At 38.9% G+C, this 27,714-nt stretch overlaps 1 protein-coding gene across 1 annotated transcript in view; it reads right to left on the bottom strand.

Moving 5' to 3' along the window:
* Positions 1-771: 771 nt before the first annotated feature.
* The window catches only part of Sdb (SAXO downstream of blistered), a 54,973-nt gene continuing 28,030 nt past the window's right edge, over positions 772-27,714 (bottom strand). Inside the window, exons 3-4 of the mRNA XM_074186277.1 lie at positions 8,143-9,533; positions 772-8,081 (exon numbers count right to left, since the gene is read on the bottom strand). Of these exons, the coding sequence (XP_074042378.1) occupies positions 1,042-8,081; positions 8,143-9,533 (8,431 nt within the window). The 3' untranslated portion in view covers positions 772-1,041. The remainder of the gene's footprint in view (positions 8,082-8,142; positions 9,534-27,714) is intronic.

Below are 27,714 nucleotides of genomic sequence, written 5' to 3' on the forward strand. Positions count from 1 at the left end.
CTATTCAGAATTTTGTACGGTCGCTTATCCGAAAACAGTTTGGTGTAAAATTTGTAAGTAAGTTGAGATTTTCTTGGAATTTTATATGAAACTGTCAAACGATATTCAGGCCTCTTCTTAGAGTGTTTTGTGCTATTAGGATTGAACATTTTATAGGTTCCCATGATTTGAAATTTGTTAAAATTCATTGTATGCGTATTCGAAAAAGAATGGTGAAAAATGTATTTCATCGAGGAAAACTATAGTTCAATAAATTGATATCAGAAAAAAATTAAAAAATAAACATAACTTCATCTATAACTGATGGTTTTCAAAGTTATATGTATAACATAAAGATAACTTTACGTATAACTGATGGTTTTCAAAGTTATATCTATTTAAAAGTTGTTTGGAATTTTTATTTTCTTTTTCGAAACTAAATTCCTCAACATTGACTTGTTTAGTTCAGTACAAAGCTACGAAATAATACACACAAAATATGAATACCGGTTTTTATTAAAACTACACCCTGCACATATAAGTTTCCTTATTTGATGGTGTCGTCGAATCTCAGCCAAATTTAACGATCTCAGCAGTAACAACTTTATTCCACTAAAGTTGTACTAGAGAAAACGAATCAACATGAAAGTAATGCAACTTTGATCCCACAGAAAAAAGACTATGAATGATCGAGTCGAAGTTACTAAACAAAAATCATAGTATGAAAACTCTGAAAATAAAAAACTGGTCTTTTTTCCGTCTGATTAAAGAAAAATTAATGAAAAAAATATATAAAAAATAAAAGCTTTATTCATAAAGTATTTGACTTCTATAATAATAAAAGCTAGAGGGTAAGCTTCTGTAGGCTTATAAAAATAGTTATATCATCTGAGCCCCAACAAGACATGAAACCCCTACCGTAAGCTTAGGTGAAAGTATTGCGTTTGTTATTCTCGATCTATCGATATACATATATCCGTTCCTAAATATAACAATTGACGGAATGTAACAATGTTAAATGATTAATACAACAACAGTCTATAGAAAATAATTCAAGTAAATTCACTTGGTGATCAACGGCATATAGAATTTGTGAGATTTGGTATCTCTGGTATGTTTGAATGGCCCTTTTGGAGCGTCGACTAGCACAGCAGGACATGGCCCAACGTTTCTAGGAGCAAACTCCTTCTTGTATGACGTCACTACGTGGACATTGCTATCACCCAGCGTTATATTCGATACGTTCGACCTTCTGTTGATCCGCTCAACCCGTTGGACGTTTGTCTGCTTCGTGAACTCTCCGTAAGACTTTGCCTCTGACTGCCCGTAAAAATGCCCACCAACGGATAAGTTGTCCCTCCTGACAACCTTTTGCGGGCGCTCCACCGTCTGATATTGCACGCTGCGTCTGTTCGCCCCAGTCGATTCCTGATTCGACCGATGAATCGAACTAAGGCTGTGTCTGTCACTGTTCACGATTCTGCCTTGATCGTGCAAGTTGCATACAGACTTTCGCATATCCAAAGCGGAAGAACTGGTAGCGTGAAGGGCCTCCGTGGACGTGTGTAAGCCCTTTCGGTGGAGGATCTGGTTACTAATCTCCTCGGACGTCACGCCACTTTTCCTGTGATGCGTCTGCTTTTCGGATACATGCTTGGAGGTTTCGTTTTTGTGGCTGGTGGAGTGAACGATGTTGTTTTGCCGGACCACGTTGCTAACGTTGGAAACGTCTGTATGTGAGTGGATGACGTTGTTCTGTCGAATGGCGTTCGTGACGTTAGAAACGTCTGTATGGCTACTGGAAGAGTGGATGACATTGTTCTGTCGATTGACGTTCGTGACGTTAGAAACGTCTTTGTGGCTGCTTGAATGGATGATGTTGTTCTGTCTGACGACGTTGACGTTACTGACGTTATGTTCTTCATGTCTAACGTCTCTGTGTGAGGACGACTTGGTCACCTTAGTCGTGCTTCTCTCCTCATGACTTCTGTCAGTATCGTCTCTATGTCCTCCTTTGATTGTCGTTACTTTCCGAACGACGATGAGAGCAGCACCATCTGGTCCGGTGCTGGTATCGGGGGAAACATCCGTAGTCGATTGTGTCACCCGTCGTGTGTCCCTATTGTCCGTCACCTTGGTGGACTGTTTAATATTCTCCGTATTGCTAACTATCTTGTTATCGGTAACGTCGATGCTGGTTCTGTTGTCGGTTCTTCGGGTGTAGGTCTTGTAGTTACTCTCGGAGGTGGTCTGCATGTTAGTAACGTCGCTGCCAAGTGTAATGTGTGACTCCATGTGGCGGCGCTTACTTATGACAGGCCCTGTGGGAGTGGCAGGACTACCGGGTCCGCCTTTCTTCGGCGTTCGATCAAACGTTTCGCGCGTCGTCGTAGTACACTCCATCGTGCCGTTTCCGACTTTGAGATGGTCTTCGTGTTTCTTTATTTCTGCTCTCTCACCCCTGACGACAGTATGATGCGATCTGCTAACGGTCGTGTCGTGGAATTCCCCGGTCATATGAAGATTATCCTGGGGTTTCTTAGGGGTGGGTCGTTCTCCTGGTTGATATCCGTGCTTGGGCGGTCTGTCGAACTCTCCTTCTGGCTTGAGATTGTCGTAATGACGGATCGGTGTCCTGCGCTCTCCGGGTCCCACCTTGGAAGGTGTACGTTGTTCGAAGTCACCTTCGGGGCGTAAATTGTCTTTAGGCTTCTTGGGAGTAGATCTAGCCACAGGTCGATATTCCGGTTCCTCGGGTCTGCTGAAGTCTCCTTCAAGGTGTAAGTTATCCGGATGTCTGATAGGCGTTCTGCGCTCGCCTGGACCTATCTTTCTCGAAGGGGTTCTTTCAAATTCGCCTTCCGGCTTGAGATTATCCTGCGGTTTCTTAGGTGTTGGTCTTTCACTAGGTCTGTATCCAGTTTTCTCTGGTCTTTCGAACTCTCCTTCCGGATGAAGATTATCTTCGTGTCTGATTGGCGTACGCCTCTCTCCTGGAGTAAACTTCGTTGGGGTAGACCTGTCAAACTCGCCTTCTGGTCTAAGATTATCCTGCGGTTTTTTAGGCGTCGGTCTTTCCGCAGATTTATATCCAGGTTTCTCTGGCCTATCAAACTCTCCTTCTGGGTGGAGATTGTCGTCGTGCCTGATTGGTCTTCGCCTCTCTCCCGGACCAACTTTTGTGGGAGTAGGCCTTTCAAAGTCTCCTTCGAGCTTCAGGTTGTCTTCGTGTCGAATAACTTCCCTCCTTTCGGTGTGGGTGGTGTACTCATCGCGTTTTCTGTATTCGTTAAACTCGCCAACCATTCTGAGATTGTCCTCTCTCTTAATTACGTCGCATCTTTCACCTCTCACGACAGTGTAATCATCTCGAGATCTACTGTCGGTGAACTCGCCGTTCATGTGCAAGTTGTCCTCGTGTTTGACGACTTGGGTCCTCCTTTCGATTTTCTTTGCGGTGTAATCGTCTCTACGATGTATATCCCACTCTCCTTCGATTTTGAGATTATCTTCTCTACGAATAACATCGCATCTCTCTCCCTTGACGACTGTATAGTCGTCTCTTGTGCGACTGTCAGTGAAGTCTCCGTCCATTCTTAAATTATCTTCGTGTTTGACAACTTGAGTTCTCTTTTCTATCTTGTTTGCTCTAAAATCATCCCTTCGGCGGATATCCCACTCCCCTTCGGTTTTGAGATTGTCTTCATGTTTAATTATTTCCGCTCGCTCACCTCTGATGACGTTATAATCGTCCTTTCTCACAATTTGCATGGTTCCTTCTTGCTTAAGATTATCTGAGTGTCTGATAGGTTTTCTGAGCTCGGCAGGACCTATTTCCTTGATTTCAGGTCTCTCAAATTCACCTTCGGGTCTCAAATTATCATTTGGCTTCCTCTGCTTTGGTCTCTCAGCAGGAGACCAGTCTGGTTTCTCGGGACGCTCGAAGTCACCTTCAGGTTTCAAATTGTCATCTGGTTTAGAAGCCTTCGGTCTCTCTACCGGTTTGTATTTTGGTTTTTCTGGAACTTCGAAATCACCTTCTGGTCTCAGATTATCTTCTGGTTTTCTTTGTTTTGGCCTCTCAGCTGGAGACCAGCCTGGTTTCTCTGGACGTTCGAAGTCGCCTTCTGGGTGAAGGTTATCGTCATGCCGAATAGGTTTCCTGCGCTCTGCTGGTCCTATCTTAGTAGGCGTTGGTCTTTCGAAATCTCCTTCAGGGCGTAGATTATCTTCGGGTTTCTTTGCAGTTGGTCTTTCTGATGCCTTATATTTAGGCTTCTCAGGACGCTCAAAATCACCTTCAGGCCTCAAGTTGTCATCCGGCTTTATTGGTTTTGGCCTTTCTACAGGAGACCATTCAAGTTTTTCGGGACGTTCGAACTCACCTTCAGGTCTCAAGTTATCATCTGGTTTCTTCTGTTTTGGCCTTTCCGCAGGAGACCAACCAGGTTTTTCGGGGCGTTCAAAATCTCCTTCTGGTCTGAGGTTATCATCCGGTTTTGTTGCCTTCGGTCGTTCTGATGGTCTGTATTTGGGCTTCTCAGGCCTTTCGAATTCACCTTCAGGTCTCAGGTTATCATCTGGTTTTTTCTGTTTTGGCCTTTCAGCTGGAGACCATCCTGGTTTTTCTGGACGTTCGAAATCACCTTCTGGATGAAGATTGTCGTCATGTTTAATAGGCTTTCTGCGTTCTGCTGGTCCCATCTTAGTGGGAGTTGGTCTTTCGAAGTCTCCCTCCGGCCGTAGATTGTCTTCAGGTTTTTTCTGTTTCGGTCTTTCTACTGGAGACCATTCTGATTTCTCTGGACGTTCGAAATCTCCTTCTGGTTTCAAATTATCTTCTGGTTTGGTTGCTTTGGGACGTTCCGAAGGTTTATATTTAGGCTTTTCTGGTCGTTCAAAGTCTCCCTCAGGTCTGAGATTGTCGTCTGGCTTCTTCTGTTTTGGTCTTTCAGCAGGAGACCATCCAGGTTTCTCCGGACGTTCGAATTCACCTTCTGGGTGCAAATTATCATCTGGTTTTTTCGCTGTTGGCCTTTCTGTTGGTCGATATTTAGGCTTCTCAGGTCGTTCAAAGTCTCCTTCAGGCCTAAGATTATCATCTGGCTTCCTCTGTTTTGGTCTTTCTGCAGGAGACCATTTTGGTTTCTCAGGACGTTCAAAATCACCTTCTGGTCTCAAATTATCGTCTGGTTTTGAAGCCTTTGGTCTTTCTGTTGGTCGATATTTAGGTTTCTCGGGTCTTTCAAAGTCTCCTTCGGGTCTGAGGTTATCATCTGGTTTCTTCTGTTTCGGTCGTTCTGCTGGAGACCATCCGGGTTTTTCTGGACGTTCAAAGTCACCTTCAGGTCTCAAGTTATCCTCCGGTTTCGTAGCTTTTGGACGTTCTGATGGTTTATATTTAGGCTTTTCTGGTCTTTCGAAATCTCCTTCAGGTCGTAGATTATCATCTGGTCTTTTCTGTTTTGGCCTTTCAGCAGGAGACCATTCTGGTTTTTCAGGACGTTCGAACTCACCTTCTGGTCTCAAATTATCGTCTGGTTTTGAAGCCTTCGGTCTTTCTGTTGGTCGATATTTAGGTTTCTCAGGTCTTTCAAAGTCCCCTTCAGGTCTGAGGTTATCATCTGGTTTCTTCTGTTTCGGTCTCTCAGCTGGAGACCATCCGGGTTTCTCTGGACGTTCAAAGTCACCTTCAGGTCTCAAGTTATCCTCCGGTTTCGTAGCTTTTGGACGTTCTGATGGTTTATATTTAGGCTTTTCTGGTCTTTCGAAATCTCCTTCAGGTCGTAGATTATCATCTGGTCTTTTCTGTTTTGGCCTTTCAGCAGGAGACCATTCTGGTTTTTCGGGACGTTCGAACTCACCTTCTGGTCTCAAATTATCGTCTGGTTTTGAAGCTTTCGGTCTTTCTGTTGGTCGATATTTAGGTTTCTCGGGTCTTTCAAAGTCTCCTTCGGGTCTGAGGTTATCATCTGGTTTCTTCTGTTTCGGTCGTTCTGCTGGAGACCATCCGGGTTTCTCTGGACGTTCAAAGTCACCTTCAGGTCTCAAGTTATCCTCCGGTTTCGTAGCTTTTGGACGTTCTGATGGTATATATTTAGGCTTTTCTGGTCTTTCAAAATCTCCTTCAGGTCGTAGATTATCATCTGGTCTTTTCTGTTTTGGCCTTTCAGCAGGAGACCATTCTGGTTTTTCAGGACGTTCGAACTCACCTTCTGGTCTCAAATTATCGTCTGGTTTTGAAGCCTTCGGTCTTTCTGTTGGTTGATATTTAGGTTTCTCAGGTCGTTCAAAGTCTCCTTCAGGTCTAAGATTATCATCTGGTTTCTTCTGTTTCGGTCTTTCTGCAGGAGACCATTCTGGTTTCTCAGGACGTTCAAAGTCACCTTCAGGTCTCAAGTTATCCTCCGGTTTCGTAGCTTTTGGACGTTCTGATGGTTTATATTTAGGCTTTTCTGGTCTTTCGAAATCTCCTTCAGGTCGTAGATTATCATCTGGTCTTTTCTGTTTTGGCCTTTCAGCAGGAGACCATTCTGGTTTTTCAGGACGTTCGAACTCACCTTCTGGTCTCAAATTATCGTCTGGTTTTGAAGCCTTCGGTCTTTCTGTTGGTCGATATTTAGGTTTCTCAGGTCGTTCAAAGTCTCCTTCAGGTCTAAGATTATCATCTGGTTTCTTCTGTTTCGGTCTTTCTGCAGGAGACCATCCGGGTTTCTCAGGACGTTCAAAGTCACCTTCTGGTCTCAAGTTATCCTCCGGTTTCGTAGCTTTTGGACGTTCTGATGGTTTATATTTAGGCCTTTCTGGCCTTTCGAATTCTCCTTCAGGTCGTAGATTATCATCTGGTCTTTTCTGTTTCGGCCTTTCAGCAGGAGACCATTCTGGTTTTTCAGGACGTTCGAACTCACCTTCTGGTCTCAAATTATCGTCTGGTTTTGAAGCTTTCGGTCTTTCTGTTGGTCGATATTTAGGTTTCTCAGGTCTTTCAAAGTCTCCTTCAGGTCTGAGGTTATCATCTGGTTTCTTCTGTTTCGGTCTCTCAGCTGGAGACCATCCGGGTTTCTCTGGACGTTCGAAATCACCTTCTGGTCTCAAATTATCCTCCGGTTTCGTAGCTTTTGGTCGTTCTGATGGTTTATATTTAGGCTTTTCTGGCCTTTCAAAATCTCCTTCAGGTCGTAGATTATCATCTGGTCTTTTCTGTTTTGGCCTTTCAGCAGGAGACCATTCTGGTTTTTCAGGACGTTCGAACTCGCCTTCTGGTCTCAAATTATCGTCTGGTTTTGAAGCCTTCGGTCTTTCTGTTGGTCGATATTTAGGTTTCTCAGGTCTTTCAAAGTCTCCTTCAGGTCTGAGGTTATCATCTGGTTTCTTCTGTTTAGGTCTTTCCGCTGGAGACCATCCGGGTTTTTCCGGTCGTTCAAAGTCACCCTCTGGTTTCAGGTTATCATTTGGTTTCTTCTGTTTCGGTCTTTCAGCAGGAGACCATTCTGGTTTCTCAGGACGTTCAAAGTCACCTTCTGGGCGCAAATTGTCTTCTGGTTTTGAAGCTTTTGGGCGTTCTGCTGGTTTATATTTTGGCTTCTCTGGTCGTTCGAAATCGCCTTCTGGTCTTAAATTGTCATCTGGTTTTTTTTGTTTTGGTCTTTCAGAAGGAGACCACTCGAGCTTCTGAGGGCGTTCAAAATCACCTTCCGGTTTGAGATTATCACGGTGAATCACAACCGTCTGTCGGTAATCAGTAGTATCAAAAGTCTTGTAAACATCTTGCGATGTTGTTGTAACTTCAGTGTCTTGAGTGGAATAGAATTTGTCAACGTCGTCTTTGGTCCAAGTTCGCCTGCGCCTGTCAACCTGAGGCGTTTTTTCTGTATATTCCAAGGTGGAAGACGTATCAAACGTCATATCGCCGGTTACTGTGAGATTATCCTGTCGTTTTTTCACAATAGTTCGTTCTACGGTCGAAGTGTAGTCGACGAATTCTGATTTCGTCGTTGTGTCGTCGATGAATTCGCCTTCAATTTTGGTCCATGTGTTGCGCCTGACTGGACTAGGTCTCGGCACTAGTTCGCCGGTGAAGTCAACCCGATTTGTAGTTTCATCTGGAATAGAAACAAATATACAATTTATTGCAAAATTTGCATAAAACCTGCATGCACTCACCTGTGAACGTTCCCTCTATAATAATGTTGTCTTCACGGCGAATAATATCAGCTCTCTCTCCTCGAATCTCTCTGTAATCATCGATGACGGTTCTCTCTCCGGTAAATTCACCTTCGGGTTTCAAGTTGTCCTTCGGTTTCTTTGCTATAGGCCTCTCGCTGGGCAAATACTTGGGTTTTTCGGGTCTTTCAAAGTCGCCTTCTGGTTTGAGGTTATCTTCGGGCTTTTTCTGTTTTGGTCGTTCCACTGGTTTCCATTCTTCTCGCTCTGGAATTTCGAAATCGCCTTCTGGTTTCAAGTTGTCCTCCGGTTTCTTTTGTTTAGGTTTTTCAGCTGGAGACCATTTCGGTTTTTCGGGTCTCTCAAAATCGCCCTCCGGTCTCAGATTGTCTTCGGGTTTCTTTTGTTTCGGTTTTTCTGCAGGAGACCACTTTGGTTTCTCAGGTCTTTCGAAGTCTCCTTCGGGTTTCAAATTATCATGAGGTTTTTTGGTAGGGGCTCTGTCGCCTGGTTTCCACTCTTCTGGGATATATTTCTCGAAGTCTCCTTCAGGTTTAAGATTGTCCTCAGGGCGTTTTTGTTTCGGCCTCTCTACTGGGGTCCATTCAGGTTTCTCAGGGCGTTCAAAGTCCCCCTCCGGCTTCAAGTTGTCCTCAGGTTTTCTTGGTTTGGGTTTTTCGGCTGGAGACCACTTTGGTTTTTCGGGCCTCTCAAAGTCGCCCTCAGGTTTCAGATTATCGTGTGGTTTTCTAACTGGGGCCCTGTCGCCTGGTTTCCACTCTTCAGGTTTGTACTTTTCGAACTCTCCCTCAGGTTTGAGGTTGTCCTCAGGGCGTTTTTGTTTGGGCCTCTCTACTGGAGTCCACTCGGGTTTCTCTGGGCGTTCAAAGTCTCCCTCCGGCTTCAAGTTGTCCTCAGGTTTTCTTGGTTTGGGTTTTTCGGCTGGAGACCACTTTGGTTTTTCGGGCCTCTCAAAGTCGCCCTCAGGTTTCAAATTGTCGTGTGGTTTTCTGACTGGAGCCCGGTCGCCTGGTTTCCACTCTTCTGGTTTGTACTTCTCGAATTCTCCCTCAGGTTTCAGGTTATCCTCGGGGCGCTTTTGTTCGGGACGTTCACCAGGAGACCACTTTGGTTTTTCCGGTCGTTCGAATTCGCCTTCCGGTCGGAGATTATCCTGAGGCTTTTTCACGGGCGCTCGTTCGCCCGGTGCCCATTTGGTGGGTTCGCGCTTGACGAAGTCTCCTTCCGGTTTGAGATGATCTTCGGGGATTTTGACAGGGTACCTCTCGCCTTTAGTTGCATTGTATTCGTCCTTTGGTTTGCCAAGGAATGGCCCGTCAGGGTGCAAATGGTCGGTGTAGTCATCCGGGTTGTGAGGACAAGAGTGTCGGCTGGAAAAAATAAAAGAATTCAGTCACTTGCTTTTCGTTTAGCCACAGAAAAATATAAAATGTCTGACCTCGATATGTCAAGTGATTTTTCATATTTTATATTCACGACAGTCTAGATGATCATGCAGAGGAGAGGTTAAATTGAAATAATCTTTCGAGTGAAATTTGAAGGATATGTCTCTCAAAACATTTGTGGGAGGCTTTCAATAAATCCTAATATGAACTAATTTTCGCACGGTATTTATAATACAATGCAGAATTTCAATTTTCGTGAATTGTAACTTTAAATTACTAGTTTCTTGATCTTGAGCGGTATTTATGCCCAATTGACATAACTAGCTCTTGATTTGCGGAGACAAGGGCACAGGTCGGTTTTCGATTTCATATAGAAATTCAATTATAAGCGCTGAAAAGGGTTACCAAAAGGAAAGCTCTTATTTGAACGTCATCTACAGAAATTTGTAGAAATATTGTACCCCCTTTCAACACTTGTCACTGTAGACCGACTTTGTTACACCGGTATAGAAGACACTTCAAGCATAGGTACTAATAAAACAAGAAATACAGTTTACTTGAGAGTTTTAACAGGGTTCTGCATCCCCAACCTTGAAATGAATTGACGAACAAAAATACTAAATCAATACTGAAAATAAATGGTCACTGTGTAAGGAGATCAGAGTATCAATGTTCTGAAAATTTCTACTCTTTCCAATGATGTCCTTAATAGAAATAATACAGGGTTTCACCCTAGGGTTTAATACAGTAAACCTTACAATATCTGATCGAAATCCTCTTTCCAGAAACCATCAAGAAAACTCAAGGCTCTTGTTTTACATTTCTCCAAATAGACTCCTCCGATTTTTGAGATCCGGAATTCGGGCAGTCTGCAGCAGTAGCCAGCCTATGCTTTTGACATACAGAAGTATAATACTAAAAAAACTATTGTGAAAAATATCCTAAAGACTCTACGATTAGTTACAATCAACAAATTCAGAATATGATTTCATATAATCCACTTCTAAATTCATATCTATAAATGCCTTAAAAGTTGGAAGTTATTCTGATGGATGCTTTTCAAAAAAAATATTTGAATCGCCACTACGCGTTCTCTATACGAAGCCAAGCTCACATAAGGCCCTTTCAAAACTTCATCTTTTACATATATAAATGGTATCGGTTCAAACTTCAGACAGTTTTGCCACCTGTTGAATTATTCATATACACAAAACCCACCGATTCTATGTATGACATTACTAAAAGTATATACATCTCTCTCTCTGTACCTCACTTCTCACTCTACGTTACACTGCACTATTGAAATAAAGTCTATGACTGAACAACAGAAGAAGAGAACTATAGTAGTTGACGTCTATTTGTATAAATAACCGTAACATGAATAAAAATGATTAAAATAAACAATATGGGCTTTGAATAGGGGTAAATTTTCGTTTTGTAGACACCCGGCGATTTTGAAAAAATTTTAGATTATACTTACGTATTTTGATGCGTAGATTACGAATCCGAAAGAAAAAAGCGGGGCTCTCCCTTATTTAAAAAGTTACGGCCCTTCAAAGTTCAGTAAAGGGCAACTTTTTTACCAAATAAACTATTTAAAAACACAAGCATTTATTCACTAGGTCACCTTTACACCTTGTTCCTCCTTCTTTAACACTTTTCACTTCAATTATCAACATTTTTCTTATGAAAATGTTAAAAAATGTACGGAGCTGCTTTTTGATTACATATCACTGTATTTTACGTTTTTAAGGTTAATCATATGGTTGGTACGACTGATGCAGTCAATTATCATAAAGTAATTCAAATGTTTTTTGCCTTCATTCTTTAGCTCGTAAATTGGTTTTTGGTAGTCCATTAAGGTAAGATGGATTTAAGAAATAAACTGACAGAAGCTTATATTCCGCAAAATAATCCTAGTGAGTATGAGTTGTGGGTAAAGTTTGCAATTGCAATTAGTACAACGTATTGTTGCTGCAAACACTCCTACTTGAACCAAATATAAAATTAAATTATTTCTTACTTTCACTAAATTATGAATTTCGTTCAAATTCATTTTGTATTTTTCTCTCACATCAAACTAAAAATTCAAATCTACGAATTTAAAATAGTAGGTGACGACAAATACCAACCGTTTTTTTCTGAAATGTCACTAGTATCTAACCTACAAATATAAGAGTGTCACCAGGAGAATCATTCGTTTTTAGATTAAGTTTTTTATAAGAAAAATGTAGATTATTGAAGTGAAAAGTGTCTAAGAAGGAGGAATAAGGTGTAAAGGTGACCTAGTGAATAAACGCTTGTGTTTTTAAATAGTTTATTTGGTGAAAAAGAAGGCTGAAAAGTTGCCCTTTTCTGAACTTTGAAGGGCCGTAACTTTTTAAATAAGGGAGAGCGCCGCTTTTTTCTTTCGGATTCTTAATCTACGCATCAAAATAGGTGAGTACAGTCAAAAATTTTTTCAAAATCGCCGAGTGTCCACAATACGAAAATTTATCATAGAATGTTACAAACATTTTGAACAGTGCTCTGGCAAATCTTATCGCTCGGTTGTTATTCATGCACTTCAGATTATTAGTAGCATATTGATCGATGTTTTGGGTATTATAAGTATCTGACTGAGTAAGTTTCTAAATATAAAACAAAATAATATAATAGTTATCTGTAACCATCACCTCGGTATATTCGTATGGAAAATATTTTTAGAAATGTGTAATATTCATTTCTGAATATATAGGGCTAAATAAATCGAAAAATCGACTATGGTTTTTGGTTGCGAGATATGTGGGAAAAACAGAGAACTTCTAAATTTTGTGCGATTTTGTGAAGTGTCCAGTGAAGTGTTGTTATGGATTTTTATCAAGTATAGGCCAATTCCATCACATAACATGTGGCTACAAAAATGGAAATGAATTTACGACCAGACTTTATTGATTCCTAGAGAAATCAAATCATGTGAAATGAAGTATTTTTGAGTACTTTATTGTTCTCATAAAATATAAAGTATAATTACCTGAAGTAATGTATTAAACTTTAATATAAAGTAGAAGTAGCAACCCTTTATCTTGTATATAATTGATAAGTATTAATTTAATATAGTACTTGTAAGTTTCTGGTACATAATAATGTTGATCTATCATGGTAAATATTAATGAACAATTTGTAATAATTTAATTATTGAATTTCAAGAAGGTAAAACAGCTACAATCACTCGGAATTGACGAAAATACCTAACACAACCAATATTCGCAAACACTGTGTGTTAACGTACCCTGGAAAACAAAAATTATAATCAACCAAATTCAACTTTTGGGTAGGAATGATGAATGACGTTCAAATCACTCTTTCGGCGTAGACCAAATCAGCGGATCACACCAAAAACCCAACTGTAATGTTGAATGTGATCAACTGAGTTATGTGGTAAAGTTTAATGAAAATACCACTTCACTTATGATATGTATTTTACAACAACTAAAACGTGAACAGAGTAACAAGTAAAAGTTTTTGATGTGTATGCAATGAGTTTCGCATCAGTACTGCCGCCGCATGTTGTCTTTTCGGTGAAGTGCGCAGACTTCCCGGCACACAGCGCGGCGTGGTGAAAATGTCTATGCATCAGGCCTCCAGAGGCGTCGCACAAAAAAATTGTCTAAGTAACAGTTTGACTGAACATGCCGCCTCCCTTGAAAGAGTTTACCTTTCAACCAATAACAAAACATTAAAAAAAATCAAAATATTGCAAAGGAGGTTTCCGCAGCTAAAAGTACAACAGTAAACATCACTTTACAAACTAGTCCGGGAGTTCTATCGGTAAAACACAAACCTTCGAAGCAGCACGTTTAAACACTCCTTTAGAAGTCAAAATCGATACTACACGCACCACTCCATCATCGCCAGGATGCACTTGTACAACGCGTCCCAGCTGCCATTTCAGTGGAGGTAGGTGATCCTCCTTTAGGATTACCATGGTACCAGGCCGAAGAATGCTTTTGGAGGAAGAAGCACGCCACTTGCTCCTCTGCTGAAGTTGCGATAAATAGTCCTTGGACCACTTAGCCCAGAAGTGCTGTACCATTTGAGTCAGTTGGTGATATCGCTTGAGTTTGCTAACGTTTAGTAGACTCATATCTTCTTGCGGTAGAGCGGACAAAGATGAGCCAATTAAGAAGTGCCCAGGTGTGAGTATGTTTAGGTCATCAGGATCCTCGGATAGGGGGATAAGTGGACGGGAATTTAAACAAGCTTCTACCTGTGTTATGACAGTGTTAAATTCATCATAGGTGAAATTATTATTTCCCATAATTCGTTTTAGATGGAATTTTGCAGACTTTACTGCTGACTCCCACAGACCACCAAAGTGTGGAGAATGTGCAGGGATAAAATGCCAATTAATTGATGTTTCAGTAAAATAGTCTGAAAATTTTGACTGCGTTGAAGGATTTTGAAGAAATCCATAAAGTGCCTTCAGCTCATTACAAGCGCCCACAAAATTTGTCCCGTTATCAGAGTAAATATTTTGTGATATACCCCGTCTAGCAGTGAACCTTTTAAAGCAGTTCATAAATGCTTCTGTAGTCAAATCATTAGCCAACTCCAAATGAACTGCCTTTGTGGCGAAACAAACAAAAACGCACAAATACCCCTTAAGGACCTTGTGCCCCCTCAACTTATTAGCTTTAATTCCAAAAGGACCAGCATAATCTATTCCGCAATTGGTGAAGGGTCGACTGGGTGTTATACGAGATTTTGGCAAATCGCCCATTATATGTTTAAACTCTACTGGTCGAACCCTAAAACAAGTGACACACTCATGTAAAACGCGTTTTATAGTGCTTCGTCCAGACAAAATCCAATATTTTAAACGAACGTTTGCCAATAAAGCTTGGGATCCAGCATGCAAGTGTTTGTAATGCTCGTGTAAAATGATAAGTTTTGTAAAAGAATGATTTTTTGGTAATAAAATCGGATGTCTTTGATCGTAGGAAATATCTGCGTTGCGTAGTCGGCCGCCTACTCTTATGAGACCCATGTCATCCAAAAACGGATTGAAAGCTAAAATTTTGCTTGAATTCGGTATTGGTTTGGACTTGCGTAACACATACATTTCCTTTTCGAAACCTTGCTGTTGAGCTAGCCGAATTAATGCTTTAAGAGAATTTTGCATTTCATCCACAGTTAAATGTCCTGAAAACCTGGTTGATGAGGAAGATTTACAATTCCGAGTAAACCTTATACAATACGCTACAACCCTTTGTAATTTCGTAAGACTAGAAAACCTCTGAAATAAGTCTGTTTCAATACTAACACTAAACGCTTGCCGAATAACCTTTACTTCTGGAATATCTACGGGCACCTTGAACCTAGAAATTGGCCATGACTGTTCGTCATTTACCAACCATTTCGGCCCATTCCACCATAAGCTGCATGATTTCAAGACTTCTGAGTCTACCCCTCGTGATATGATATCAGCTGGGTTGTCCTGAGACGATATATGATGCCATTGATGTCCCTGAGTTAATTGCTGAATTTCAGCTACCCGATTTGCCACGAAAGTTTTCCAATGGTATGGTTCTTCACTTAACCATGATAACACGATAGTAGAATCGCTCCAAAATTGAACCTTGTCAAACCTTATTTTTAAAGAATCCAAAACTTCGCGTGCCAACTTGGCTGTTAACAAAGCAGCACATAATTCCAACCGTGGCAAGTTTAGCGTTTTCACGGGAGCTACCCTTGACTTGGCGCAAATCAATTCCACCTGGGACCCATTTTGATTAGTGGATTTAATATAAATTACTGACCCGTATGCAAGTTCAGACGCATCTGAAAAACAGTGCAATTGAATTTCTGTAGGATTCGTACAAATAGTTTGACGTGTTATTTCCAATTCATCCAATTTCTTTATACCTTGTTTAAACCTAACCCATGACGTGTGTAGATCAAGGGGAAGTGACTCATCCCAACCTAATTTCATTTTCCAAAGCTCTTGCATTATTAACTTAGCCCTTATGATTGCAGGTCCTACAAGCCCTAAAGGATCAAATATTTGCGCTGTAACGGATAAAACTGTTCGTTTTGTCGCTCTAGTTTGAGAATCATCAATCGATATTTTATACTGTAAAATATCCCGTTCCGAATTCCACAACAACCCTAAAGCCTTCGTAGTTTTATCGTCTGACAAATAATGTTCTATTTCCGCTCTGTCCTCTTCATCGTTGAGAACTTCCGTATGATTTGAAGTCCATTTTCTTAAAATGAATCCAGCTTCTTTCAGAATTTTGCTGATTTGAACCTTCAAATTTTTGGCTTCATTGACTGATTCCGTGCTTAATAGCAAATCGTCCATGTAAAAGTTGTTCAATATGGCCTGACTAGCCATGGGAGAACTTTCTTTATTATCAATGCCCATTTGTTGCAAACACCTCACCGCTAGAAATGATGCCGGTGCCGTCCCATAAGTGACGGTATTGAGTCGATAAATATTTATCGGCTGATCTGGAGAAAACCTCCAACATATCCTCTGAAGGTCACGATGTTCTTCTTTAATGTACACCTGCCGGTACATTTTTTCAACGTCTCCTGCTATGACTATAGCATGTTTACGAAAACGAAGTAAAATGTTGAAAAGATTATCTTGTAATTTAGGCCCAACCATCAAAACGTCATTCAAAGAAATACCGGTGTCCGTGCATGCAGACCCATCAAACACCACCCTGCACTTTGTTGTCAATGAAGTCTCTTTGAAAATTCCATGGTGTGGCAAATAGTAAAGTGGATAACCGTTTTCAGAACCTTTTCCGACTGTTGATCATTCACCGATTGCATTGAATTCTGATCTAACCCCGCAGATGTACCTACCGATTTACCTTGTACTTGCTCGCCGCTATGCAATAGAGTATTGTGCTTTTTTCCGCATAATTTGCATCCCCCAACGGGACATTGCTCAACCCGATGGCCGTATTTTAGGCAATTCCAACAAGCATTGGATTTTTTAATTTCGTCTCGTTTTGCTGACATACTCAGATTCTGAAATTTTTTACAAGAGAATAGGAAGTGATTCTCCCTGCAAATACCACAAGGTTTGCTTACAGTTACAAATGACCTAGATACGTGTTGTCTATCTAATTTACCCTTTGTTTCCATAAATTTATTTAATGATTTATGCTCGTTTTTTCCTGAATCAATAGCCTCCAGAAGTTGACACTTCTTTTCCAAAAAACCTAGAAATTCTGTCATTTTAGAAAATGCATTACTGGGAACGCTTTTTTGCCATTCTCGTTTTGTTGTCGGATCTAATTTATTTTCTAAAATATAAATTAATAGAGTGTCCCACGAGTCAATAGGCTGACCTAAAGATTTCAAAGATCTAGTATCTCTATTTATCACGTCCACCAGTTTTCTTAATTGCTGAAAAGATTCCTTTTGTATTTGAGGAAAATTATAGATCGAATCTATATGGCTTAAGGCAATGAGCTTTTTATTTTCAAAACGATCTCTCAATAATTTCCATGCTTCCACATAATTTTGTTCAGATACTTCCAAAGCCCGAATAACTTCAGCTGCATCACCTTTCAGTGAATTTTTGAGATAATAGAATTTTTGAATGCCTGTTAGATTTGCATTAGTGTGAATCAGCGCTTTGAAAGTATCATGAAACTCCAACCACTCTTTATAAGACCCCTGGAACGATGGAATTTCCATTACTGGCAATTTTACGTTTTTATCTATTTGATTAGTTTGGCCAATGTTTTGACTACCTTGTGCATTCGAATTTGTTATCGAGACATTGCTCACCGTTAACTTACTTTCAGCTATAGTTATCAGTTTGAAATATGTATCTTCAAATGCTTCTCTCTCACTTTCCTGCTCCGGAGAATTATCCAATTGTTCAATACTAGTTTGTAACTCGTCAAATTCATCCCAGCATTCCCTACACTTTTTTATACGTGCCGGTAATTGACCCAGTAAATCTTCTGTTATTGACGTGAGAAATGAATCAAATCTTGTCAACCGCCCTTTAACTATACCTCTTTTACGAATTAAATCATTCAAATCGACCGACATTTTGAGTGATCAAATCTTTGTAAAATAATTCAAAATAAAACAACGTAATAATCAAAACACAGCCAGAAACCGTTTAAATGAAATGGAGAAGGATAAAAAGGAACGTACTCACTTTACTTCTTCCGTACCGCTTTTTCGTGCCTAGCCGCCTTGAAACTCGAAGGCGATGAATTCTGAATTCCCTCGTCCGAAGTCCGACTTGCGCCGTCTCTGCTTGGTGCTATTTTAAGAACGTGGAGCACTGATGCCGCCGAATGCCTGGCCACGTTGTTGAATTGCGCGCCAACTCCTTCCACTTGTTTGATTACGCTGGAGCCCCTTTCTCTGCTCACATTCGCCGATGGTTGTTTGCTACTCCCGAAGTCCCCTGACCTTGGATGTGTGAATCTGCTCCGATGCCGCTTGAAATGATAGGTGTAAACTATCCGCTCGATGGACCATGTAATGTTGAATGTGATCAACTGAGTTATGTGGTAAAGTTTAATGAAAATACCACTTCACTTATGATATGTATTTTACAACAACTAAAACGTGAACAGAGTAACAAGTAAAAGTTTTTGATGTGTATGCAATGAGTTTCGCATCAGTACTGCCGCCGCATGTTGTCTTTTCGGTGAAGTGCGCAGACTTCCCGGCACACAGCGCGGCGTGGTGAAAATGTCTATGCATCAGGCCTCCAGAGGCGTCGCACAAAAAAATTGTCTAAGTAACAGTTTGACTGAACACCAACAATTGACCCAAATCAATATGAATGTCCGTATCACCCGGCGAACAGGTTGAGAAACTATTAAAACATACGGTCGTCGAGAGAGCAACGCTCGGCGTCACGACGGACGTCGCTGGCCAGCGTCGCGATCGCACTGAAGGATCCAGTCAGCGACCTGATACCGTGGCCTACTATTTCATGAACGAGGCCGCAACACGTGCTGCTCAGACGTTCATCCAATTATTTAACAATAATAATAGTAATCGATATCAGGATAATGTCTATGAAAGGAAACATAATAACGAGGAACTCGAACTCAAAAGAAAGGATTGAGGGTTTTACAATTGCTTTCATCGGTTTTGGAGGGTTTTCGTTTTTGACAAGAGAAGTTCCAAGTAGTAGAACGAACGAGTTCACTGACATGATGATGAAGTGAATTTAGCATGGCTATGGACTTCCCCTCTTTTCTCATGTTAAATAACATATATTTGGAACATTTTGAAGAATCTTTCGTTGGAACTTACCAGAACGGTCCGGAAGTTTGGTGGAGATATGTTGATGATATTTTTGCTATTTGGAATAAACGTCATAATGATCTCTTGACAATAGAGATTTATCAAGATGGCCAACTTTTCTTCCTCCATTATTGGTATCATAATGATACTTCCAAAATACGAATCATGATATTATAAAACAATAACAAAAATTATTTGGCGCTCCGGGGCGACTATATTGATTCCAGTGGCGCATTTGCTTTTTTAGATGCAGGAAAACCCGGAAAAACCTGCAGCACCACATCATCTGAAGATCTTGACTTGCCAATGTCATCTCTCTCATAAAACAAAATGTAGGGTGTCTCCAGAGGCTCCAATAAATTCAATACATCGCCAGAACACTAAATGACACGACTATCATCAAACTTAAACCAGTCCATATCGTTTTTGACCAAGGCGTACATACAAAATTTTAGCCTCTGAAAATATATCGGTACATAAAAAACAGTGTTGAAAAGGCAATTTTCATATGTAAACGCACCCCTTTTACCCCCACGGGGGGCGCCCCAGTTGAAATATTTGAAAACTCTTTCTTAGTGAGCATCTAAGAACTAAGGAGCACTTATATACTAAATTTTAGCTTCCTAGGACTCACCAGTACGGAGAAACAGAGATAAATGAGTGAGTGTTAAGTGAGTGACTTTCATATTCGTAAGTATAGATGGGTATCCGAATCTGCTGTTAAGAAGCGTTGTGGTGATCATAATAAACAAATCGACAAAATGCCAACGACATTGATCAAAAAAGCCGATGTGCAAACAGAGAGAAATATTCTATTTGGAAAGAACATGCTGAAACCTGAACTATATCTCGTAAGCTTTAAGTCAAAAGTCAAAATTCTAGCAGCAAATGACAACTGTGTACGATTACCGCCATATCACCCGGATTTGAATCCAACTGAGTTGATTTGAACATTTGAAAATCATCATGAATGATCTGATTATTGATTTATGTGATGAGGATAGCGACACTGCATCGGAACAGGAATATAGAGATAAGGATGAGGATGGTAATTTATCCGGAATTGAAGCACTTCCTGACGAAAACCATGTATCAACAGCAGACGAAAAATCATATTATAATCTTTAGGCAACCAATCTTCGAAAACATTACTTGAATTGTATCTATGCTATGCACTTCCTGATAAAAATAGGTGGTGGATAGTTACCATCTCTCTTTATCGTTCGCGCATCTCAGAGGCAGAACTAGATTTGCTTTTGCTATATTGATGGTGCTATAGTAACCCGCGATGTTCCTGCTAGTACAATTGTACTATTTTTAGTACCTTTCACTATCTTCTGGTACGTTAGTACTACTTTTGAAAGTTCGAGTCAATTCTAGTTCTATTTATTTTCAGTTTTTTGTGTCTGCTCTATGAAGTTTACATTCATTGATCCTTACATATATATTGAAGAAGAAGAACGCCGAAAACGTCAAATTGATACATTATAAGAAGAAGAAGAATCAATTTGGGCGCTAGACTAGAATTAATGACCGTTATGACAAATGACTTGATTTTTGATAATGAATCGTTGCAGTTTGCATCCTCAAAAAATTCTCCTTAGGCAAATTTTTTTCAATAGCGTAGATGTTGATTTGGAAGAATTGAACACAGAATGACGTTATGCTAGTGAGGTCATAAAGAAATATTACACATCAGATGAGGATGAGTTTTGGAATACATTAATAGCCGAAAAAATGTCCCTTGATGAACCGATGTTCAGTAATCTTGCTCAAATGGTAAAGCAGGTATCAGCTTTGTCGCACTCTTCAGCAGCTGCTGAGAGAATTTTCTCCCATTTGAATTTGATAAAAGTCAATACGAGAAATAAACTTGCAGTAGAGACAGTATCATCCTTATTGCAAAATGAACCAAATTGATTGAATTTTTGTTACAATTTTGAACCCAACAATAAGTTGCTGAAGTGCAATTACTCTAAAATAAAAGACACTGAGATTCTAAATGAAGGTTCTTTATGCGAAGCACTGATTTCTTTTTTAAATTCTTGATCAAGTGTCTATTTTTTGTTAGTATGAAAGTGTGTTTTTGTTGAAGAATGTATTTGTTTTCCATGTTTTATTTTTTACGAATGTTCAGAATATATTTTAAAGGATTGCGTTTTTCATTCAAAGTTAGGTAATTTGAATTACCCGCCTTTTCAGGTCCATTATGTGACGTTATTGGCTTACTGACGTCGAAAGAGCTACAACCCACAGAATTTAGTAATCTAGTACCTTATGAAAAGATGGCTAAAAGATCACAGGCGTTAGTTATCTTAACAAAGTAACCATCACGTACCACATTTTCTTCCGATAGTAGGTATTCAATGGTAATCTACTACTTAATCCAGTCATTACTGTCGACAATTAACTGGCTGGACGTGAGCGCAACAACAATATCGGTCACGTCTATAAATAGCGCTGAAAAAATGTGAATTATTTCATTTGTAGCCAAGGAGAAATTGAAAAATGACATTCCACTTAAAACCGCGTTAGTTAAGTGGTCGTAACCGAGGAGTTACTCGTAATCGAATGATTGGGAGCATTAGACCCGTAGTTAGAGACGGAGATTACGGCGGTCCGTAGAAGAAGACCCAGGAATGCTGTAGGAATGCTTGTTAAGACTGTTATATTGGAAATCTTAACACTGAAGAAGTCGTCACGATGCTTTATAATGTTTCTTATATCTCTTTAGTTGTTTTTTTGACTGCGGTTAGATTTTAAAAACTTTGAAATTATGTTTTAAACTTTATCATTAGAGTATAATCCACTATCAACAAATTGTCCTGAACAAAACCTATTTTTATTTCATTATCATTATCTTCTGTGATTTTTTCTGAAAACTATTGACATCATTACATACAAAGTCTGTTGAAAAAATTAGAAGGTCCCAAGCCGCCTTTGTCTGTCTGTCTGACGCAATAAACTCAAAAACTAATGAGTTTTCATACGGTATTCACCAATCCCCGGAGCGATTCACCTCTGCATGAATACTGCGTTGAAATGTATCGGATCTTTTTATAATTCATTTAGGTCGAGAGTTTTTGAAAAAAAAGTTCACATGTGAAAGGCATCCAAGTGATTCTAGGCATCTTGATTAACAAAAAATAAGAATGTTTCAATCATTATCGGGAGTATAATTAATGGAAGTGCAACCTCATTGACTCCCGAAAATGCTAGCAGTATATATTTGAAAAACACTCCAATGTTATGTTGAAAAATAGAAGTAACGATATTTCAAACAATAACCAAGATGGAGTAGTAGAAAGCCAAAAACTTTTCCAAAAATTAATGACTCCAGTGAGGATGACAGTGTTCCATGTAAGTGGAATTTGTACTATTTCATTGAGTATATTGAGTAGGAATCCAGTGAATGATATACATTTTATAGTTCAGCAAGTTAATCGAGGATTTGGTTAGCTATACTAATTTCTGATTACATTACTGAGTTTGGCACCTAAGTGATTGAACACTTGTATTGTGCAACTCTATTATATATGCGGATTTCAAATAAGTCTTGTAACAAAATGGCTTAGGAATAATATTAAAACATAATGAAAACTTCATAAGCGTATGTCAGCAAAGAAGTGTAAATGTTGCATTAATTTATTTATTCAGTATTTTTAGAAAGGTGTAATAATTATGAAAAATATATTTTTTTGATAGAACACTGAATTTCTTGAATTTTTTTTTCTTTTATACTGGATGGAAGAAGGTTGAATGCTTTATGTAAAGTATATATTGAACATCTATGAACAATATTTTTGTTGCAGTTGGGGATCCTTAAGTGATGGTTTGTAGTACTTCTGGTTGTATAGTTATGTGAAGGATGGTTCTGATATTGCTTGTATTTGTAGGCATATATACATAGGCTATGAAAATATAGAGATCTTATGTCACCAACGTCTTCATTATAAAGTAGTGTTGTCTGATAACGTTTTGTTTTCCTATATATTATTTTTAATATATAATTTTGAATGACATTTAGTTTTTGTAGAGCATTTTTGTACATTCCTCCCCATACTAGAATACCATAACGAAAGAGTGATTCGGCCAGTGATTTGTAAATTAATAAAAGGAGATTTTTAGAGAGGATATCTCGTAGTTGATAAAATTTATATATAAGCTTCCTCACTTTATTTGTTAGATAGTCAATATGGTTACTCCATTTTAAGTTTTTATCTATTATAACCCCTAAGTACTCGATTTCTTTCAACTCTGTGATTTCCTCCTTGATGTTCTTAATTTTTATACTACTGAAGGAGGGTCTATTAACATCTGTTGTTGAGAATGCAATATAGTGTGTTTTCTTGACATTCAGGGATAATTGGTACTTATCCAACCAGTTTTTGGCAATTTCCATATCTCTTTGCAGAAAATCTTTTGTCTCAGTCCATGTATTGCCATTAAACAACATGACGGTATATCTGACGGTGCATTAGTTTGGGATGTGGGGGTTGAGCAAACCAGCCATCGAATGCCTGCTTCCACGTAGCCCCGCTGGATACGGGAATGACAGAATCACTTGTGGTTCTGTTATTCTCAAACTGAATGGCGTTCCCACGATGGCCTAATCCTAAGGTGTGTGTATTCGTTAGACAGGATGAATGACACTGAGCCTATCAGCTGTCTCTACGGAACCTTCGAGATACCGGGCGCTCTCTCGTCGTAGCATCGCCTTGTCACGGTAATGCGGAGCCCTGCCGTGATTGACCATCTTTCCCTAGATACTCGTAGGACTTTTATGGACAGAGTCAACTCAAAAATTCTTTCTGACGCTGAGTCTATAGAGGAGATGGATGTCGAGTTCTCGACTCCAACTGACCTCCCTGTAAATTTAGTTCAGGAGCGAGAGCTTCTCAACTCCCTAACTCCTGATCCAATAACTGAACCTGAAAAAAAAGTTTCGTTGGTGCAGCCAGGACTCAAGAGCGGGGTACCTTATGAAACCGCCTTGCACCCAATTCTTGAGCGGCGTACACAGAATCTGTCTCAGGTGGAGGAACAAACCCTCTATGAGCAGGTTAGCCAACGTTTGCGTTCAAGTGATGATTCACTGACCTGAAAGATCACTCACCATACAAACTAATCGGCTTCGTTGGGAAGCTGGGTTCGTTTGGTCGTGTGTGAATAGGTGTGAGACATAATAAACCCTTGCGGGTTGCGGTGGAGGATCGAATGGACCCACTCTCTTTGGACCTAACCTAACCTACTTCTTTGTATGCTCTACACCAGCGTTGTGCTGATCATTACAATTGTAATGATTTCATTACAATTCACTTCTATCATTACATCATTACGTACATTTCAAAATATAGCTAAAATCATTACATTTCCTGAATCTAATCAAGGTCACGTCACAGATGACTTCTGCGGTCAGGTTACATCCATTTTGAGAAGAAGTATGAGAAGATTGCTAAGAGACATCTGTTATCTGTTGAGAATTGATAATTGACAGTTGAGTAACACCCAAACTAGAGAGAGAAAGAGACAGTTGACAGTGAAACCTGTCACAAACTGGCATCAGTGATCAGTGACATCTGACTCTGAACCTGAACTCTGACCACTGTCACTGTCACCACTGACAGTGACATGCTAGTTTTATCTTTGATACATGTTTTACGTGAAGTATTTCAGTTTGATTTTGCACGAAAAAATAAATAATTTTTTTTATTATAATATAATGTGTTTCATTTTTTAATGTTCACCCATTTTCAATCTTTTATTTTTGAAAATTGCTAAATATGAAAATTGAGTCATTTAAATATAGGGTTTCTCTACATTACACCAAGTTTATGTTGGCAACATCAACTGTCATTACAATTCATTACATTTTCACAGGTTTGATCATTACAAAATTTTTTCCTGTCAGCACAACCCTGCTCTACACATCTATGTATGGAGTTACTTCTTTTGAAATTGATTGTTTCCTTCCTTTGTTTGGAAGATTCCCACTTTTTTGTATGAAGATGGAGCAGTAGAAAGCCAAAAACTTTCTTTTCCAAAAATTAATCACTCAAATAATATAACCCTTTCATACAACTATACGTCTCATATTCATTTTGAAAATTCAGCTTTAGAACCATTCGTTAGTGACATTTTATTTGATGTTAAAAGTTGACATTTAGGCTTGACGTTTATCGGGTTGCTGACGTTGCCAAGTTTATTTTAAAACTCGCGCGTTTTTTTGACTTAGATTTTAACACGCCGAGGCATACCTCAAGTAAGGAAAATAGGGTACAAATGAAGAAGCACAGTTAAGAATAGACTTTTAAAGTATGTTTCCGGTCATCCTCGTAACTAGAGAGAATGATTTCTAGCCAGAGGAACCTCTGCTGATTTCAATCGACCATTTTGTTAATGAGTGATACAGAATAAGCTCAATTTATTGCGAGCTCAATATGGAGCGTGAATTTAAATCGTTAGTTTCTCCTCATAACATTCTTGCAACACACGGTATTGTTCTCCAACATCACAACTTTCATCAATGACAAACTGTATATATCTATATAAATAATTCCATGAGATGGACTTGAGCAATTCCTTTTAAGGATGCGGTGTAGCGAGTGACCTCAGACTTGCATATACATGGTCACTCGCAAGTCGCTGACTAACCCGAATGAAATAATAACGTGGTTGTTTTTCGATTTCCACGAAAATTCTACAAATCGAGATCGACGATGAGCAAAATAATTTTCGTGGAATTAAATTTTTGCTGAATCAAATCCGAAATATGGACTTGATTGAGAAATACTGATGTTAGGAATAGAGTATATCCATAAGATAGTTGAAAGGGGTATATTTTTATGGGAGATCAAGTTTTGAAAATGAAAAGGCGTTGACTTTCTACTTTTTCATCTTTATACAAAAAAATGTGGGAATATTCGAAAGAAAGGAAGGTTTTAAAATAAACTCTTTAAGAAAATGTGTAGAGTTTATTGTGTATTTCGCAAATACATCTACAACGTTTGGTTGTTTCTCATGAAATCCGTCTTTTTCGACGGTAGTTTAATGCATGTTCAGTAATTTGAATAATTAGTCACGAACAATGAGCACACTACAGTTTCGAAGGCTTTTCTAGTGCATCATAGTTAAAAAAATTACTTCTACAAGGTAATATCATGCACTCGCTTCAAGGGAAGAAAGATAACTATTTGTTTTGTTATATCGTGAGAATATTTCAAGAACATCAATGCTACAAGTGAAAATAATGTATTTCGATTTCAAGAGTCTCATTTTAAATAATTTAAAACATTTGTTTTACATCGAGATAACAATGATTTGAAATTTTGAATTATTCTGAAATCCTTTTCCCATTACGTCCTATACTATGAGCTGGTGACCAAAGATATGCATAAAACAAACTAATTTCACGACGGATGAGTCATTGCACAATAAATGTTAATGCCTATTTTGGAATTACAAATAGATAATGCAAATTTCTTCGCCTCCATTAAGAATCCACTGTTAGTTCGGAGGACCATTGTCTCACATAGTTCTTCTTCTTGAGATTTTTGGCATTGCTTCGTGAGCAATTTGCCAGTCGTCGATGAACGTCTTACATATTCACATAAAATATAAAGCTTTTTACATTAGGAGTAACCATGTTTTTTTATTACTTCTAGGTTAATATGTTTCAAAATATCTTGATTTTTTCTTTATCGAGACATATTCCTATATTGTAAGACAATATTTGGTAATTCATACTGGGTCGTAACAGATATATTTTTTGCAAGTTGGCTAATCTGTATATTTTTATATTTAGTGTCGGTTGTCACCTGTGTTGGTGTTTCCATTGTCCATTTTTGGGTTTTATCTGCTGTTTGAAATCCTTTAATTGGATCGATAATCTGTTTTTTTATATTTAACTTAGTTACGTTATGAACAAATTACAACTGACATCAACGACACAGAGGAGCCAACTTATAAAAAATACATGTGCAAATGACATAGTGCTTTTGCACTGTCTAACTAAATCATATGAAAAAATTGTAGCAATGAGAATTAAAAATAATTTGAAAGTCAACAACTTGTTATGCAAAAATCAGCATGGCTTTAAAAAAACATTCCATTGAAACAGCTTCTTTCTAATATCTCAACAACGTATATTCAAACTTAGGCGTTTATAATTTTGTAGTGTATTTTTTTCTCGACTTATCTGAAGCGTTTGTCACAGAGTCGTCTGAATGAGTTAGTAGGACTTGCTTTCCCAAATAATCTACTGCGATAGTTGAGTTCTAATATGGAAGGGCGTTGCATGAGGTTGAGATATTATGAGGTATTATGTCAGAGGATTATGATCTTGAATTAAGAGTTCCTCAGGGCTCAGTGTTGGGACCACTACTATTCATTCTATGATTTGTCAGAGTATTTACAGGACTGCTACATAAGGATTTATGCAGATAATACCACGGTTACAGTCAGTGGAAAAACAATAGAGAAACTAATGACCAAAGTTAGTAAGGTTATCGATGAATCTACATCTTTGTATGAGGGTGATTGTCTGATTCTGAACACTTCAAAATCGATATCAATGAAACTTCAACTCTAGAATGAAAATAGTGAAGAGTTGGTATTTTCTAATGAAATGTTGGAAGAAGTTAAATTCTTGGGCCCAAAAATTGATGAGTCGTTGAATTGGAATTATCATGTCGGTGGTTTTTGTAAGAAGCTCAATCAATAATTTTTTTGCGATAAAACAATGAAATACTATGTTGATTGAGGAAGTTGCAACCAAATTTTTATAAAATGGAAAATGTTGACTATTTTATCTGTGTACAATTGTAAATGTACATTTTCTGTCAGAAAGAACCTGTCTACTTTCTTGGCCAATAATGCTTCT

The sequence above is a fragment of the Leptinotarsa decemlineata genome, unplaced genomic scaffold, assembly GCF_025532065.1.
Source record: "Leptinotarsa decemlineata unplaced genomic scaffold, Ldec_3_MD MMD2_tig00078422_RagTag_RagTag, whole genome shotgun sequence".
Taxonomy (NCBI): Eukaryota; Metazoa; Arthropoda; class Insecta; order Coleoptera; family Chrysomelidae; genus Leptinotarsa; species Leptinotarsa decemlineata.